This window comes from Neodiprion fabricii, chromosome 3 (assembly GCF_021155785.1).
Source record: "Neodiprion fabricii isolate iyNeoFabr1 chromosome 3, iyNeoFabr1.1, whole genome shotgun sequence".
Lineage (NCBI taxonomy): Eukaryota > Metazoa > Arthropoda > Insecta > Hymenoptera > Diprionidae > Neodiprion > Neodiprion fabricii.
In genome coordinates, this window is record NC_060241.1 from 33,768,253 (window position 1) to 33,785,910 (window position 17,658).

The following is a 17,658-nucleotide window of genomic DNA, read 5'->3' on the forward strand; positions in this document are numbered from 1 at the left end:
ACACAGTAATCTTGTGAATTTGTCTGCATTTCAATACAGATCAAATTATTCATGAACATGGGACTTCCTGGCATTTGCAAAACAGTAAATAGATCGAAATTATCTCATGTAATCTAGTTGGCTAATTTCTTCTGCTCACAATCAGTATAAAACTGTGTCACAAATATCACAGACGTACTATGTGGAATTACCCAAAATCCTGTGCTGCAAAATACGTATGTGGTATATTATCAAGCTTAGTAGTTTATATGTATATCATATTTCTTCATTTTATTATTTATACATCATGGAGCACACAATTTAAATATGTTTGCGGCTACTCGAAAACAATTATGTTTAACACGATTTGTTTCAATATTATACACTATCACTTGTGTTCGTAGCAGATTTCAGTGAGAGTATATTGTTTCAAACAAATGATGTCTCGTGGAATTTCGTATTTCCTTTTCGAATGTGAGCTGAAATAGGTTGCATAATTTAGTGTAACATTTTAACTCAATCATAACATGTACAAGGTTTTAAAAATGTAAACAATTTCAAGAGAAATCTGGACAACGCATTCATTATAATTAATTTAATAATTAGCAATAAGATTCATATTTCTAAGTTCTTGGGTCGGGAATGATGGTGTTATTCACGAATGCAGAATCGCATCATAAGCGGCAAAGACTCCTGACGCCACCTCCACAGATCGTGACTTTAGTGACAGCTGTAACAAGAAGTATATGCTGCTGTACAAGTCAGAAAAAATGTAACTGATCAATTCCAAAATTGAATCGTACCAATAATAGGTAGCTTCTAAATTGAGTTGCAAAACCATACACAAAAGAATTTCAATATCAATACTTACTGTGACATTAGGGTTGCCTGGTTGGATTTTGAGTTCGTTAAGAACCCAGACGTTATTGGTCAGCTTGAGGGATTGATAAAGCATATCTTGCCCTTCAACGTTTCTTTTGGCTATTGTAAACACGTTATTTTGTTGCATCTTCTGTACTACCTGATCAGCAGTGAGCATAACTCCAGTCAACGTGTATTGTACCTATTATCAGAAAAAGTGACAAACACATCACATCTATTGAGATACGAGTTTCTTCCAATATCAGACAATTTCAACTAAATTGAAAAAGTCGTTTAGTAATCAATTGAAGTAATCTGTTTCTAAACATACGTATAGTTCAAACAATGAGCATCAAGCACCAGTTTGATATACTTCAGTAGGAATATAAATCATACTATAGGCTATTCAATATCTGTATAACATACCTCATTTTGAGCTGGAATATCTTTCCAAGTGGATAAGAAAATTCTTTTATCCAACTGTCCATCTTCAGTGAAGAACACGTTCATTGGTACAAGACAAGCAAAATAGAAGATGCCAATGTTATTCTTCATCGCAACTTGCAGATCATTCAAAGGATCCATACGCTGCACAGCACCAGCCGTTGACAGGATAACGCTTGTTTCAATACTAGCACCCGGGTTAAGAGGACCACCGACTTGCAATGGTGCAGCTGGCGTTAAACCAAAGCTGTTTTTGTTTAGTTGAATTGCAAATCCTCCCATGGGCTGCATTGCTTTATTAGAGAATGTCATATCCATACTGATTTGTCCGTTCCTGGTGGCAAAAAAGAGAATTATTTGTACAATTTCCATGAAGTCGGTGATATGCATGAGCATTTTTCACAGTTCTTACTTTCTCGAAAACGTCCCCCAAACATCGAATCCCTTTCCTTTCTCAGCTGGCAGCCAATTCACTTTAGGTGGTATATAGGACGTTGGTGCCTGACTGAATCCAAATATATCGCCCAAAAGGCCAGTGGTGGTTTGAGATATGGCGGGTGCGCTGATAGGGTCATTAGAACCTAAAATACCATCAAGTCCCCCTCCCAACAGATCTAAGCCCAATCCAGATTGCGACGTTGGTGCAGGTGTTACAACGCTTGGACCACCTTTCAGGAAAATAATATTTGCATGAGAAACTATATCTTCTGTATGAAAATGATGTAAAAACCTGTGACGTGAATTTTATTTAGGTTTCATGAGTCATCTGCACTCACCAATGTCCATGCTGAGGAGATCTCCGATCAGCGAATCCTGAGCAGGTATAACTTGTGACTGTGGCTGCGGAACTCGCTGTACAGTATCTTCGTTGGAGTTGCTCCTAGCTGGAAGTGATTTTCTGGCACCAGCAGCTCTTCCCTCCACAAAGGCTGTTGGTGGTTTGTGATAAACAGAGGCTAGACTGGATATGTGACAAATTAGTTCATCTAGAAGCGCGGGTTCCAAAAGGTCAGTTTCTTCGGAAATCAGTGGCTTCTCCGCTAATACGACTTCCTTGGCAGCTGCTGGATCTGTACTAAGTAATCTCCAGTAAATGAAGCCACGGTCTCGAAGATCAGGATTGTCGGAGTCTTGAGTAGCAAGACTGAGTACTTGCTGTACCAGCTCTTGAGTGTCGGTGGGCCGTTTCAGGAATAATTTTACAATCGCTGTGAGCAGCTGCAATTGTACCTGCGTATTTTCATCGTGAAATCCTTCTAGGAAACTCTCTAGTAATTCATCGGCATTATCGATTCTCTCCGCGTATTCGCCTATTATCCAGATCATTGACGCTCTTGCTTCCGGCTCGTCTAGAGTGTCCAAATTTTCACACAGGGTTGATATTATACTCTCGTATTTGTTGGGATATTTTCGGAATATGTCCTTGATGACAACAATTGCTTCTTGGACCACGTAATTGACCTGAAACAATAGGTATACATCATTAGTAATCTTGTAGTTAATAACGCGATGAGAATTGTAATAAATAGTTAGTATTTTGCAATTCAATATTTCACAAAATTAAATTCAATAGCGTGATTTAATGGAGATCTCTAAATGTTCTCAGATTTCATAAAATTTTTGTACCTCTAAATATTTTATAAATTTATGGATCTCTAAATTACAACATACTTTTGTTTGAATTAAATCCAGTAAGGTAGATACGCAGCGTTCAGCAGAAGGTTCAACTTTGATGGCGCAACGTCCAATGGCTCTAACTGCTTTCCTGACGAAATCTACGTCAACTTCAGTAGCATATTCTTTCAACTCGGATAGAACTTGAGCAATGTTTGCTTGAGAGGCCAATCTGATCATGATATCTAATTTTTCAAGTTTCACATAGATGGGATCGTTGTACTTGACAAAAAATACCTTCATTTCATGTTTCAATATATCTGGCCTTTTCTGGACGATCAGATTGATATTCCTTAAAGCTACATATTGAACTTCAGGCTCGGAACTAAGAAGGGTAACTAATGGTGGTGCTAATTTTTTAGTCAGCGTACCAACGAAGTCAGACTCTGATTGCAGCATTTCCATAAGCTTCATCAGAACCTGAAAACCATACGTAAACAACATTATTGAAGATGATCGGCTTAAAGACCATACATCTTTATTAAATAACGTGCCAAAAGCATGTGCAAGTGTAGTAAGTGTGACAACCTTGACAGCAGACAGAACTACTGCTGCGTTTGCATGGGCGAGACGTGGCGTGATCCGTTCGCAGATACTCTGTGCCTCACGATCGTCTTTTGGAGAATAGTTGGCTAGTGAATCAAGAATGAAAACTTGTCCCCATTCCGTACATTCGTTCAAGGCTGTAAGCAGCTTATTGATGGTCTGCGCATTCATCTCTACCAACGGCTGTCCACTGGGGCTTGCTTCATTTATCTCAGATAGCGCCGCAACAGCATTTGCAACAACCTTGTTAAAGAAGATATTGTCAGCAACAGAATCGAAGTACTGAAAACTTGAGATGAGATGGGACATGGGACTTAAAATGCATTAATCGTAATTGATTTTTCCCCATATTATTATTATAATTATTTTTATTTATTATTAAAAAAACCCATTTTATTAAAACGTGAAAACTCTTTTTGGACTGAAATGCTCGTAATTAGAGCTGAAAATCTTGTTGTAATGCAAGAATATCACGAAGTTATTTACCATAGGATTGCTGTCCGATAAAAGATCCTTCAGTTGATCCAGAAATCCTTGATCTTCAACAAGTGCTGCATTAATGTCATACAGCTTGGCGACGCAAACAGCAGCTGTCTTGCGTACGTACGGATCCTCGTCTTTCAAACACTTTCGAAGAGGTTCGCAGAGGTATTCAGTAATCTTATCCACTCGAATGCAGCCCATGGTGCGTACAGCCAAAGCTCGGATCAGGGGGTTCGGGTCCTCACAGTCCTACGCAAAAATCGGGCAAGCCAGGGATTCAAGTCTAGTCACAGCAGTGGCTATCTATCTCAACCCGTGACTTTTGAAAAATAGAAAAGGGTATGTGTACCTTTGTCATCGGAGATGTCGCTAGCTCCTTTTGCGTGTCAGAACGAAAAAGGACAGATTGGTCACCGTCACCATTTTTAGTGCTTATTAGTTATAAATATTAATCACTTATCTTAGTATGCAAATAAATTGATAACATTTTTCAAAGAACACGAGCCCAAGTGATTATAAGTATGAAAACTTCAAAAAAATTGTACATCCATATACACAATAACCAATAACTTACACTCGTGGTACTTAAAAAAATGTGCAATTGAATCAATAATTAGTTCAATACTTTTTGCACTGCAGATTAATCATAATGATAACTGGTATGAATATGTGTGAGATGAGAAAAACTTGAGACGAAGCAAGATGAAAAACAAATCACACTTTACTATTGGGTAATGGCATCCAAAACACTGATGGAACTCACCAGCGGGCTGCAGTTTTCTTTCCAATTTTGAGTTTAAGGCATCCCAAGTACAACAAACATGCAATTCTGACGGTACTTTTTGAATTACCTTATTTTAATCAAGTAAAATGTTGGCTTTAATGAGTGATCGAATTCGAATATAATTTGAGTGATACGATGCTCTAATTGCAAAGTACATTACTTCCAAATAACAATCTCTGTATTTTTTTAAGTTAAATAATCAAATAAATGTGAATTCAATAGCCCAAATATAACAATTTCTATAAATTTCTTATAAAAATATTGTACTCTGCATTTTACTTTGAAATGATCCGTGAAATTATACATGGACATACATATTCTTCACACATGAAAGAGACGATTTTTGCAACATGCCATCAGAACTACATGATTATGTGAGAAATCAATTAAAAAATATAACACCGTTGTCTTCAATACATCGTATCAGAGAACATCCCTATTTACAGTACGAAAAGAAAATTGTCGCCCACTTGCGAATGTGATATTAATTTTGAAATGAAATTACCCTAGTGATACATAAAAATGAGCAATGATGAGATGAAAGAGATAGTGATCTATCGTTGTATCCTGTTTAACAGCTTGCCTCGAAGCCTGTTCAATATACTCGCATAATGACTCGTGCATACAATATAAAAGTACATTTAAAAAAGAGTAAAAAGTTTGTTAGTATTATGAAATTGCTGGCAAAGTATAAACATGAAGAAAGTTCTAAACTACGTTACCTTAACAAAGGTGTTGACAGCCATGATCGCCATGTCGGGTTGACTTTTAGCATAGTTCATCAGGTACAAGTATACCAGCTTCTTCAATTCCAGGTTATCCGTCTGCATGCAGTTTACAACATCAGGAAAAAGCGCGGAGACATCTTTTCCTACCGTCATCGAAGCAATCACCTAAATAAAGAGCAACAAAATATTCGTCTTTAGTCAGTTCCCAAATTAACAGTCAGTAAATTCTGTGTTGACAACAAAATAAATTAGAATTGTACCTTTTTGACTGCTTCTTTCTTCTTTTCTTTTTTATCATTGTTTAACTCAGATTTCAGCTCGAAGATTTCACCTTTCTTCGTTGTTGTAAAATACTTCGAATCAGTCATTGTTACTGTTGGAAATATTGTTTCAAGATTAAACACAGTTACAGCAGACACTAATGCTGATTTTATGCATGCGCAGTTTGCTATTCATTCGCATCGAATTGGTGAGGTAACAAATGTCAGAATTTCGAACAAATTTGATACGTTAGTAGATGGATCAATGTGTAACATGTCTATAGTACGATCACGCTACTCTGGAGCACGACAAAAATCAATGTTCTTAAAAAATTATTCGATTGCCGAAACAGCTGTCTTTGTGAAATTGGAAAAGAAAATGTGCAAAAATCGGAACGATCGATATTGGTTTGCAGCGATAAATCTAATGGTAAACGATTACGGTGAAGTGAATTTTATACGCCTGTAGGTCCACGACGATCCATTAGTAGGCGGTACCAGATAAGTTAAACAAGATATGACCAAAACTCGACCGAAAGAACGAAGCTACGATTTTTATTATTCCGTATATAACCTAAACGAAATATAATTTCTCAACATACTTATAGCAATTTCCAGTTACCTGAATAGCTACAAAAATTCTGAAATGATGAACGAACCGTCTACTGACAGCAGAATCAACGCCCCCGGCGCTACTTGTCGTACACCATTTAACCAGAACGGAGCATGCGCTGTTGGCTGTCCCCTACCAACTTAAAAGATCGGTATCCTGCGGTAAAAAGTAAATTATTGTTTTACAATTTACAGTACGTTTAATGTGATAAAGATTACACTAGCCTATTTTACACTTACTCAAACCAAAGTTTTCACCTTCAAAGTTGAATCAAGCGTATATCTGTTCTCGAATTTAATCTTATGACACATGTATGCGATGTGATTTTCAGGAGGTTATGATCAATCATCATGCCATGTGCAGAAGCATAAAGTGAAAATGACGTGAATGTTAAACACGAAATTGATGAACGAAAATGGAAGTACTACGAATGTTACTTGACTTTGGGTTGGATTATAAATTCCTCCTGGGTTTGGGAATAGGGTTTAGTTACAGTATATTCAAGTTGCTACGAAACAACTCTAGCAGTAAGTCTGATTTGGACGAACAACATAACGTGGTTTGTAATTGTTTCATAAAGTATTACACTGTGTATAGAGACAAATATTTGTTGAGATTTTTGTACTCCTACTCCTAATATTTTTGTACATACAGATATTTAGCGATGCTGATAGCAACTACAAGCTGGTATTGGTTATCAGAACTGACTTGAAAATGGGCAAGGGGAAAGTCGCAGCACAGTGTTCTCACGCAGCTGTCGCAGCTTATAAATTAGCTACGAAGCACCCACAAATTCTCAGGGAATGGGATGATTGCGGCCAAGCTAAAATAACATTGAAGGTAAAATGAAATAACTTGTAATCACCGATAAGCAAATGCGAAACTTTCAAATCTCACTAATTATTATTACTGTGCTCATGTGATCTTATATTTATATAGAATGGTCTTCCTAGAATTGCTTGTAATACTTAATATTCATTTTCCCTTGTAGATGAGTGTGTAAAATCGAAATTCAAAAAGTTTACTTAAAGACAACATAAAAAATGACTTCATTGATTTATTACTTCTAATGTCACCTATGCTTGTTTTTCAGGTGGACAGTGAAGTAGCTTTACTTGAACTAGCGAAGCATGCCAAGGCAATAGGTCTTCTATCTAACGTAGTCAGAGATGCAGGTCGAACTCAGATAGCATCTGGTAGCAGAACTGTTTGTGGGATTGGTCCAGGTCCTGAAGAATTAATAGATCAGGTGACAGGACACTTGAAATTATTTTAACATTTTATTGATAAATAAAGCATATTTTAAAAAAAAATTCGATTTCTTCCATAAATATGATAAACTGCTAAGATATTTCGATAAACTTGTGGATTAAGTGTCAGTAGAACACTTGAACGTTATGAACACGTCAGATTGTTACTGCAGGCATGCGATGATGGAATGTATTATTATATTTCATGATACATAATATCTTACACACAGAAGTCTTATGGATAATATGTTACATTTTTCTTTTTCGTTCAAGCATATGGAAAAAAGTGTTGAATACTGACTGAATGTCTTCTTTGAGAGCTGTTTCATATTTTCAACACAGCAGTAACATGTTACATTCATTTGTACAATACTAAACTATCAGTCATTCAATACTGTTGCCCCGTACAATTTCCAGATGCATAATACTAGAGTTAAATATTCCAAATTTCTTACACTAAAGCGATACTTGATACCATTCCTATTTAAACTATACTATATTTGTTAAATATGTAACCATATGCATTTAATTTCATCCTGTTTTCCAATATTTAACACTAATCTCCGCACAAATATTTTAATCTGCAACGGACACAACATAAATAATTTATACTGGGGGTGGGGGAGCCTTCCTATGTATTTTATTAGAGCTTGTCGCACTGCACTGAGATTCGGCAATCGATCTACCATCTGCTTCATCTCTTCGGCATAATTCCGGTTCATTTTGCAACCAATTTTGAGTCTGGCTATGGGTTGGCCTAGAAATCTGACTCTGATCATTATCTTGGACAGAACCAACCTCCTCAAGGAGTTTAGACAGAGATGGTGCTAGACCAAGGCCCAAGTTTCGTTCATGGTATACTTCAGAGATCGTTGGAGTCAATTCTCGAGTTAAACTAGTCAATGATGTTGCTAGGTTTCTTAAATTATGAGGATGAACTTCTGATGGTTGAGAACCTTCAGTCTGCGGATTGATGTCTTCAGTAGAAGTGGGGTGGCGAGGTTTTCTAGGCGAGCTAGGCCCAACTTCTGTTCTCACACTTAACCTTTCAAGAACAGTAGCAGGTAATGGTGGAAGTGGTTGACGGCGCAAGACAGTTGCATGTCCGCTTTCCCAATCCGTTGCTGAACTGCTGGAACTAGAACCAGGTCTGGGATTTTGGTCAGAATATAAATTTCGGATACGTGTTTGATGATTCAAATTCAATGCAACCGGAGGACTTGGTGTGAATGCAGCGTCTGACTCTCCTATAAAAAATATAGCAAGCATTAAGATGGTAAATAACTTGGGAACCATTGCTTTACTTTGTCAGTCGTGTAAGCGAATGTCCTTCAATACCTCCACAGTTGCTCCGAGATGGTTGAACAATTGGAATATTAGGTGCTTCGGTAGTTTTCCCATCTGGTTCCCCACGACGACGTACATAACTTGCAAAAGCTCCTCCGAGTCTGGGTGGATCGGGCGAAGTTTTCTCAGTTTGTGATACTGAAGCTAGACTTTCCATAGAGCTGCTAGAATCTAGGCTAAGACTTTTGGGAGCTTCTTGGGTATCTGTCAAAAGTGAAGCATAACGAACAAGATGAAAATTTCAGCCTTTTGACCTTCTGGTACTCAGTGACGTACTTTCCTACTGTACGAATTACTTGATTCCCTTGAAGACTTGACAAGTCATTCAATAAAAATGTCTACCCACCAAACAAAGCTAGCAGTGCTTGCAGTGCAAATTGAACAGCTCGGCGTGAAGCTTGCTTTCCAGTTCTTAATGTAACTTCCGATTGTCCCACTTCCATCAAATCAAATCCTAAACTGGCAAACAACTCATGCGATCCTGCAGCCCGCCATACTCTGACAGGTAAACTAACTTCTTGACCTTCAGTTGCACAACTTGCTCTTCGCATTGCAGAGATCACATCCTCGGCAGCTTCGGGTACCTTTTTTGTATGAAAAATGATAGTCAAAACCAGAAAAAAGGGAATAATACGAAAATGAAGTAAAATCATTGAAATAAAATAGTGCTATGTGAATTTTAAAATATCATCACCATACCTGTAAAAGTCTGACGAGAGCGTGTAAAGAAGCAGGTCCTAATCCGAGTAATGCTTGTAAGCTGGCACTACATCTGGTTAATCTCTCTTCAGGGTCACTTTGTGGGAAAAACACTGACGATGGGATTCCATTACCAGCTGGTTCAAATCTGAACCCAACTGACATAAGCAATTCTCGCCAGCCCGCAGCCTCGCCAACTTTATTCTCAATACTACGCTGTGTTGTATACATTGCATTTTTCTGGCCACGGTGTATTCTTTGCAAAGATTTCTCAACTAGATGCAGTGTTACTCTTAACGCATCTCGACTCTGTTCTGGACCACTTCGTATAAGCTCTGCCAAAGCTTGACCCATGAGTGCCACCTATACAGTTATAAAGTCATGTTATCTTCTGTGCGTTTTTTTTGAAGAATCAATGAGTGATTTATTTATAATGACTAAACAATCCAATTTAATAAAAAGTCAACATAAAATTTACCTTATTCGAAAGTCGAGCGTCTCCACCAAGAAGAAGCCATCCTGCCCAGTTAGACGGGTGTGCGAAATGTCTTGTATGTTGTACAGTTTGCATGGCCTCAGCCAATGCCCTAGAAGCTCTAGCACCTTGCAGCATTGCACTATAGAAAGCTCTCAACAAAATGCTACCTGCCGTTGGTGGTACAGGCCACATTCCTATTAGTACGCATTGTGCTCCTGTGCCCAGTAAAGTTTTCGCCATTTGTTGGATTCCATCAGAACTTACACTTGTATTTTCACCTCCGCTCCAGCAGTGACCACTTGATATTACAACTAGACGGGCTGATAATCGCAATCTTGAAATATCTGAACAGGTCAAAAGGTATTCTGATTTGTCGGCTTGTTCCTCGCGTTGATCAGCAGTTAAAGCTATGCTTGCAGATTTCCAAAAAACAGGGGTTGTCAGATGAACGCATTCAGCGTCTGGTAATGCTCTTAAAACAGCTGATCTTGTAGCTTCGTTGCCTGTAAACAAGATTATACTTAAAAATTGTTAATCCGTATTTTATCTTATAATATGCAACCAAATTTGTTGCTATTTCTTGATACAGGAAAAATTTGATTTTTTTTTTTGTAAGATAGTGTGGAAATAATCATTTGACGTGGTATACCAATTAATGGTCGGGACTCTAGAAGCTCTGCAACAATTCCAGCTTCTGTTTCTGCAGATATAACGCTTTCTGGCCATCCGTATTCTTCTCTGATTTCATCGGGCACATTCGGATTTCCTGCGACTAGCGCAGCTACCGTTGCTCCACCTTCTGGCATCGGGATTCTTGATCTCCGCCTCAATGCTGCTAGTGATGGGACAACCAGTAGAGAAAATCTCTCACAAAGATAATCTTCACCTGGACTTGATTGTAGCGCAGGTAGAGGAGCCAAGTATAGAGATTTCTCGACAACCAGTATAAGTTCCTTTCTTGTTGGTGGTAGAAGATCTTCAAATGGTGCAAGGAGAAGGTCGTAGAGGCTTTGCACCTGAGCAGGAGCTTGCCAAACTGGCCCTTTAACTCCTATGCCCCAACGTGCACTTCCAGCACGCGAGCTTACCGATCCCACGCTGAATAAACTACTCAAGCTGTAAGAACTTGCATTTAAACGATGTCCTCTTGATGGTATTTTTCCAGGTTCTTCCACAGACTCGCTTGACTCTCCCAATAACGCTTCGCGTGCCAATGAAACTCTTCTCTCCAAACTTACCCCATCTTCTAGCGTTGCAGAGTGAAATCTGAGCAGACCCCGACCAGGTGCTAAACACCACGCATGTAATTCAGTTTCTGCTTCACTGAAGTATAATATAATACCTCGCTGTCTGTCTATTATTTCTGAATAATGTGTGGCATCATCTAGAGTTCGATTTTTACATCTCCGAGATCTTTCTGCCCAATTTAGAGCTTCCTCGGGTCTATTCAAACTTACTAAAACTTTCTGCAACATTCTATATGTGTTGGAAAGTAAATCTGCTCTGCTTGGCTGTCCAGAAGGAGGAGGTGGACAACCGTCCAAAGATTCTAATAAATTGGCTGCCCTTTCAAACTGCTCCACAGATGTTGTAGCTTCTCCAGCTTCCCAATGAACCAAGCCCAATCTGTGTCTCAAACTGGCGGCTTCTTCTCTCCGACCCAATCCCTCAGATAATGAGAGTCCAGACTGCAGATAACTTAATGCTCGCGACAGATCTCCACATAAATGATGAAGACGGCCAAGACTGGAAAAAGCAGCTGCTCTAGCTGACTGATCACCAGCTGCAGCAGCCAAACTCAATGATTGTTCTTGTAATCTAACAGCTTCCTCAAATTGACCAAGTGCTTCTTGTGTTGCTCCAAGATTTGCACAAGCTCGAGCTTGTAGTCCAGCTGCATCCAATCCTTCCGCAATAGATAGCTCCAGCTGATGGTGTCGTAGAGCTGAGCTCGGATCATCCATGAGAAGATGAACAGCACCAAGACCACTAGCTGCTTCGGCCTCCCCAGCTCTATCACCCAGACCTCTGGCAAGAGTCAGTTGATGCGATAAACAACTGACAGCCTGTTCATGATTGCCCAGTGCAGCATGCACTCTTCCTACATTGAAAATGCCAATTTTAGTTTTACGTGGAGTATAATTTGCACATTTAACAAAACTTACGAAACATACCCAAATCGCCATAGGCTGATCCTCTTGCTTCAGGACTATCAACTTCATGTGCAGCTACTAATCTTTTTTCAAAGCAAACCAAAGCTTGTTGCAAATTTCCTAGAGCCTCACGTGCTCTTCCCAATCCTCTGTAGGCACGTTCTTGATCCCGAATACTTCTAAGTCTATTTGCAGCAATCAGCTGTTGGTCATGACACTTTATCGCCTCTTCAGGATCCCCTAATGCTTCGTAACAGTCGCCCAAATTACCAAGAGCTCTTGCTTTATCAAGTAACGCTGTTGCTGTTGAAAGTGGTTCCAAAGTTGCCAGTTGTTGCTCAAAATATCCAATTGCATCTTCGTAGTGGGCCATGTTGAGTCTAGCTATACCCAAATTTCCTTTTAAAAAAAGAAAAGAATACAAATATAAATAGATCCGACCTTTTGTAAATTCGCCAGTTCAAAGCTGCGTCATATTCAATGCACTACTAGCTTACCTAGAGCCTGGGCTTCAACTCCAGAGTCTGCTAATTCTCTTGCTCGCTCCAATTGTTCCTGGTAACATTTGACAGCATGTGTATACTGACCCAGAGCCATATGAACAGCACCTAAGTTGCCATGGGCTCGACACTCTCCTCTTAAGTCTCCTGCTTCCTGCCTTAATGTCAGTTCTTGCGTATGAAATCCGAGAGCTTTGTCCAAATTTCTCGTTGCTCGATGTGCAACACCCAAAGCTCCGTACGCTGCTGCTTCGAGACTACGGTCGGCTGCTTGTCGCGCAAGACTCAACTGGCGTTGGTGCATTTTTATAGCTTCTTCAGGTTCATCGAGACGTAAAAAGCAATCTCCGATATTGCCCAGGGCTCTAAATTTTCCAGCTAGATGTTTAGTCATATGAGCAATTGCTAAATAGAAAAATTATAAGCTGGTAAAATTCCAGAGAAAGTTTCAAGTTAATGTATCCATAAATGTCCAATTTACCTAAATAATATTTCTGGCATTCCAAAGCTGTGTCTAAATTTCCAAGAGCCAAGTGTGCAAGACCTAAGTTGCAGTATGCTCTTCCCATTCCAGATTTATCCTGCAAATCTTTGGCCAAAGCTAAATCTTGATCATAATATCTCACTGCTTGTCGATGATTGCCAAGGCAATAATGGGCATAACCCAGAAAGTGACAAGCTTTAGCTTCCCCCTCTATGTCATGAAGTTCCTGCGATATCATAAGATAGTTTTCATAGTATGGAACAGCTTCTTCAAATCTAGCACGGGATGAGAGACAGTTGGCAAGGTTAAGCAGCGCGCAAGCTTCTCCAGCCACATCTTTCAATTCGCGAGCTATTGCCAAGTGAGCCCGATAATGTCGTAAGGCTGCTTCGTGTCCTTGTACAGCTTGATATGCAACGGCTAAATTTCCATGTGTACTTGCTTCCGAACTACGATCATTGACCTATAATAAATAATATGATTCCGAATTAACTGAAAATAGTTGACAATTCTAAGTAGTTTAGTAAAGTAAATCATAAAAGGTACTAAATAACATTGAATCACCTCTTTACTTATCGTCAACTCTTGCTTGTGGTATTTTATTGCTTGTTCGTAATAACCCAATGCATTATAGGCATTCCCAATGTTTCCATACGCTCTTCCCATACCAGCGGTGTCCCCAAGGGCTCTGGCAATACCTAAGTGGGCTTGATGAAGCTTCAATGCTGCATCGTGTTCTCCTAGCAGTTGATACACGATTCCCAAATTACTACAGGCACGTCCTTCTGCTACCTTATCTTTTGTCGTCAGGGCTACATCCAGTTGTCTCTGATGCCAGAGCTTTGCTTGTGCAAGATCACCTATAATCACATCCTGACCTTCGAATAGGATCGATTTTCACTTAATAGCCTTGTATTTGAGCTAATAGGGAATAATTTAATATTAGATTCTTGTGGATCTGGGCAAGGATTACAAAAGGCAATTACTACTTCGTTGATTCCGATCAGAGCTGCAACAACGAAATAAAATTATCTTTTGTAATCACTGTTGCCTCCTCTCTTGACCTGTACTCTCACAGGGTTCGTACGCTTTTTGGAACCCGAAATTCCCTGAGTTTTTCAGGTGTTCCAGCTTGAAAATAGGATTTTTTTCAGTAACCTTCCAAGAAATATGCCGCTGATTCATAACAATTTTTTTGCATATCAATACTAATACCTTAAATATTACCTAATAATTAATTTACTGTCCGACTACTAATTTACAAACAACAGCCAGCGATTTTCAGTAATAAAAAAACGAAAGGAGGTTTGATATCAAGTAATGTACGTATAAGAACGACTTTATTTCTTCAAGAAACTTAAAATTCCAGTCTTATTTTCGAAATTCCCTGCCTTTTTCCTGACTTTTCCCTGCTGTAAGAAACTCCCTGAGTTTTCCCGGTTTTCCCGGCGTTCCCTGTGCGTACGAACCCTGCCTCAATACATATTAGTGGAAAGCAGAAGATGAAGCTTCGTTAAAAGAACTAACTTTACTTCGTATAATTGAATCAGTATTCAATAGATTTGCGTACTACGATGTCAAGAATTTTTGTAGCTTGCCAGTACTAAAATTACTCACAGTGGAGTTGACTTCAAATTTTGCTGAATTGTAATACTCAATTGTATTGAAGATTAGATTCTATTTGTATTTCTCACGTAATGCTTGTGCCCTGTGATTGCAATACCTGGCGGAAATTATCTGCTTGTATAATGTTATACCATTACCTTGATACCAGAAAAGTAATGATTCGTTAAAATTAATATATTTTGATCACGAGATATGAGAATTCAAAACATATTGAATCTTATGATCTTGTGTTAATTAGCATGAATTATTACTCTGCTCAAGTAACATGTACCATTGAATTGGGTTTAGAGCAATTATAATGCTCACCTGCGCATCTTGCTGCATGTCCAAGTCCAGCATAGGCTCTTGTCTCCACAACTCGATCGCCAAGTTCCTGAGCTATTCTCAAAACATTTTCATGATAAGCCATAGCTTGACGAAAGTTTCTTCTATAGTGATGTGATGATCCTAAGTTACTGAAAGCTCTGGCTTCTTCTACTCGGTCTCCCAGACGTCGAGCTATTCTCAAATGCTGTGTGTGACAATCAACTGCACTCTCAAACTCGCCCATTGCCAAGTAAACTGCTCCCACGTTACCAATTTCTCTTGCTTCTTGTAGGCGATCTGCCATTTGTTTTACTAATTGAACGCATTGCTTGTGTGATGCTAAAGCATTTGGTAAATCTCCGATAGCTGTATAGACATGCCCTAAGCTCGTCAACGCTGACGCGGCTGCCTGGGTGTCTTTACACTTCATGGCTAAAACCAGTTGATATCTATGTGCTGTTAAAGCTTCCTTGAAGCTACCTTTGCTAAAGTATGCTGAGCCCAAATTGCCATGTGCTCTGCATTCGCCTTGAGTATCACCTAATGAACGTGCAACACCTAGAAATAATCTTGCATATTACTAAAAATATCATGTATACAAAGCAGACCAAGGTCCAAATTTTAACCGTATAGCTGAAAATGGTATCAGATGATTTTCGAAAATTGTACCTAAATCTTGTTGCATGTAACTGATTGCCTTGTCCAACGAATTGAGAGCCCAGTAAGCACTAGATAGGGCAGAAAAGACGGAACCCCTTAATTTCAGACTGCATGTTCCAATGGATAACGCTGCTTCTAGGACACCAGCTGCCGCTCGATATTGCCCAGCTCCTAACAGCTCTTGCCCAACTACAGATATAACTACAAATGGTGATTCATCCAGTTTCATTGCCCTGAGTTGTTGGAACGTTGGTTCTAGGGTTGTGCGTAAAGGTGATTTCAACGAAGCTTCCACCAACCCGGACAACAGTTGACAATTGGATGAATCCCTTGCCAAGCCAGCACTAAAAGCTGCCAAGGCTTCTCCATGTCTGCCTAGGCATTGGAGGGCTACTCCTTGCCGATAATATGCCTAAGAATAAATTGAACAATGTGTTTTAGAAACAGTTGAAGGTGATGGAAACGTTCGATTTGAGTTTATTATTTAGTAATAAATAGGACAGGTATGGCATTTATACTTTATGCCATTGGGGGTTCAGTTCCGTTGCTCTTACTGCATCTTGTAAAGCTAGAGCAAATTGTCCCATCTTTAAACGAGCCGCAGATCTATTTGAGTACAACACGTGACTAAGAGAGTCTAAGGCAAGGGCTTCCGAGTACAGAGTAGCAGCTAGGGGGTAGTCTCCATTCTGGCAAGCTGCGTTACTTCTGCGCACTGTTTCCAGAAACAGAGCCCGAGATCCAGCGGCCAGGGCCGACGTACCTTCGGGCTCCACCTAATGGTACCAAGTTATTATTATTACTTCGTGGAAAGAGTGTGTACTCGCATTTTAAGTTCAATATCTTGTAAGTAGACTAGACTTGAAGTTCTTAAGTATTCAGCTATTATTATACTGGTTTTAAATATGTTGATAATGAAACTTTATCACTATTTTTTTTTTTTTTTAATATCAGCTGCAAGCATTTTTCATAGTTTGAAGAAAATAGTACCGGTAAAAAGGTATCAGATTCTTTTTAGGAGAGTCCGTTTATCATTTGGTAGTATTAAGCATTGAAAAATCTGCTGTGAATTTGTTAAAAGCAGGATAATATTTGTTTTTAGATGGAATTGTTTCATGACTAGTCAAAGATTGCTGGATAGTACATAAAATGGTAAAAAATACGGGATTGAACTTGTAATTACCTCAGAGATATCCCTATGAGACATTGTTTAAGACGAGCCGGTAGCATCCTCTTTCATGGGCATTATCTGAGTCGGAGGGGGTCCATTAGATAAGGCCCTTTTCAGGGCCCTACCTCTTGCCAACTAGTTTAGTGATTCTGTAATAGTTCACTCAACACAATTGACAAACTTTCCAGCAATCACAATTTGTCACCAAACTCGTCATTTAACAGATAATTAGAGTACGGTTTGTTTATGATATTATGAATCTATTGAGTTGATTAAAAAAAGGGGGAAAGGTAGGCGTCTAAGGGGGGAACCCACTGCATTCCTAAGGTACAGCCATCTTGGAATGTGACCCCAGGTCTCCCCACTTAAAGCCACTAAGTGGGGTGGCAGGTGAGAGGGGCCTTAGGCCCAAGTCCCAAGATCTCCTCACCTCCCTCAGGTTCCTGCATTCACTACTACCATACTCTGCATAAATATACACCTGAGGTTCAGCCGACAATGCCTCTAATACACCTGCACACCCTTCCATAGAGCTAACTTTCGTTGAGATTGCATAAACACTTGTCGGCGCTTGACGAGAAGAATGCTAGGACAACAACAATCCCAATAGAA

General features: G+C 39.2%; 3 protein-coding genes across 7 annotated transcripts; 1 reads left to right on the forward strand and 2 right to left on the reverse strand.

Annotated features, from left to right (window-relative positions):
• Positions 1 to 243: 243 nt before the first annotated feature.
• LOC124177109 (AP-1 complex subunit beta-1) lies at positions 244 to 6,486 on the reverse strand. Of its 2 annotated transcripts, XM_046559129.1 has the most exons (12): positions 6,382 to 6,486; positions 5,760 to 5,872; positions 5,494 to 5,664; positions 4,337 to 4,363; positions 3,991 to 4,236; positions 3,487 to 3,747; positions 2,956 to 3,378; positions 2,061 to 2,745; positions 1,697 to 1,952; positions 1,267 to 1,618; positions 851 to 1,042; positions 244 to 709 (listed from the first exon to the last, which is right to left on the reverse strand). In XM_046559129.1, the coding sequence occupies exons 2-12, from the start codon at positions 5,865 to 5,867 to the stop codon at positions 635 to 637; spliced, it is 2,796 nt and encodes a 931-aa protein (XP_046415085.1). In that variant the 5' UTR covers positions 5,868 to 5,872; positions 6,382 to 6,486; the 3' UTR covers positions 244 to 634. The 2 variants fall into 2 exon arrangements, with proteins under 2 accessions (XP_046415085.1, XP_046415086.1); XM_046559130.1 differs by lacking the exon at positions 4,337 to 4,363.
• On the forward strand, positions 6,419 to 16,161 carry LOC124177116 (peptidyl-tRNA hydrolase 2, mitochondrial-like). Of its 3 annotated transcripts, none has more exons than XM_046559142.1 (5): positions 6,445 to 6,565; positions 6,704 to 6,931; positions 7,027 to 7,212; positions 7,466 to 7,621; positions 16,135 to 16,161. In XM_046559142.1, exons 2-5 carry the CDS (start codon positions 6,788 to 6,790, stop codon positions 16,144 to 16,146), a joined length of 498 nt encoding a protein of 165 aa, XP_046415098.1. In that variant the 5' UTR covers positions 6,445 to 6,565; positions 6,704 to 6,787; the 3' UTR covers positions 16,147 to 16,161. The 3 variants fall into 3 exon arrangements, with proteins under 3 accessions (XP_046415096.1, XP_046415098.1, XP_046415095.1); XM_046559139.1 differs by lacking the exon at positions 16,135 to 16,161 and adding an exon at positions 7,896 to 8,033; XM_046559140.1 differs by lacking the exon at positions 16,135 to 16,161 and having other exon boundaries at positions 6,419 to 6,533; positions 7,466 to 7,894.
• On the reverse strand, positions 7,673 to 17,440 carry LOC124177107 (tetratricopeptide repeat protein 28). Of its 2 annotated transcripts, none has more exons than XM_046559123.1 (14): positions 17,059 to 17,440; positions 16,394 to 16,651; positions 15,885 to 16,287; positions 15,216 to 15,773; positions 13,848 to 14,143; positions 13,281 to 13,746; positions 12,797 to 13,177; positions 12,321 to 12,698; positions 10,796 to 12,247; positions 10,147 to 10,649; positions 9,669 to 10,031; positions 9,316 to 9,553; positions 8,961 to 9,173; positions 7,673 to 8,869 (listed from the first exon to the last, which is right to left on the reverse strand). In XM_046559123.1, the coding sequence occupies exons 1-14, from the start codon at positions 17,080 to 17,082 to the stop codon at positions 8,229 to 8,231; spliced, it is 6,174 nt and encodes a 2,057-aa protein (XP_046415079.1). In that variant the 5' UTR covers positions 17,083 to 17,440; the 3' UTR covers positions 7,673 to 8,228. The 2 variants fall into 2 exon arrangements, with proteins under 2 accessions (XP_046415079.1, XP_046415077.1); XM_046559121.1 differs by having other exon boundaries at positions 12,797 to 13,204.
• Positions 17,441 to 17,658: the final 218 nt, after the last annotated feature.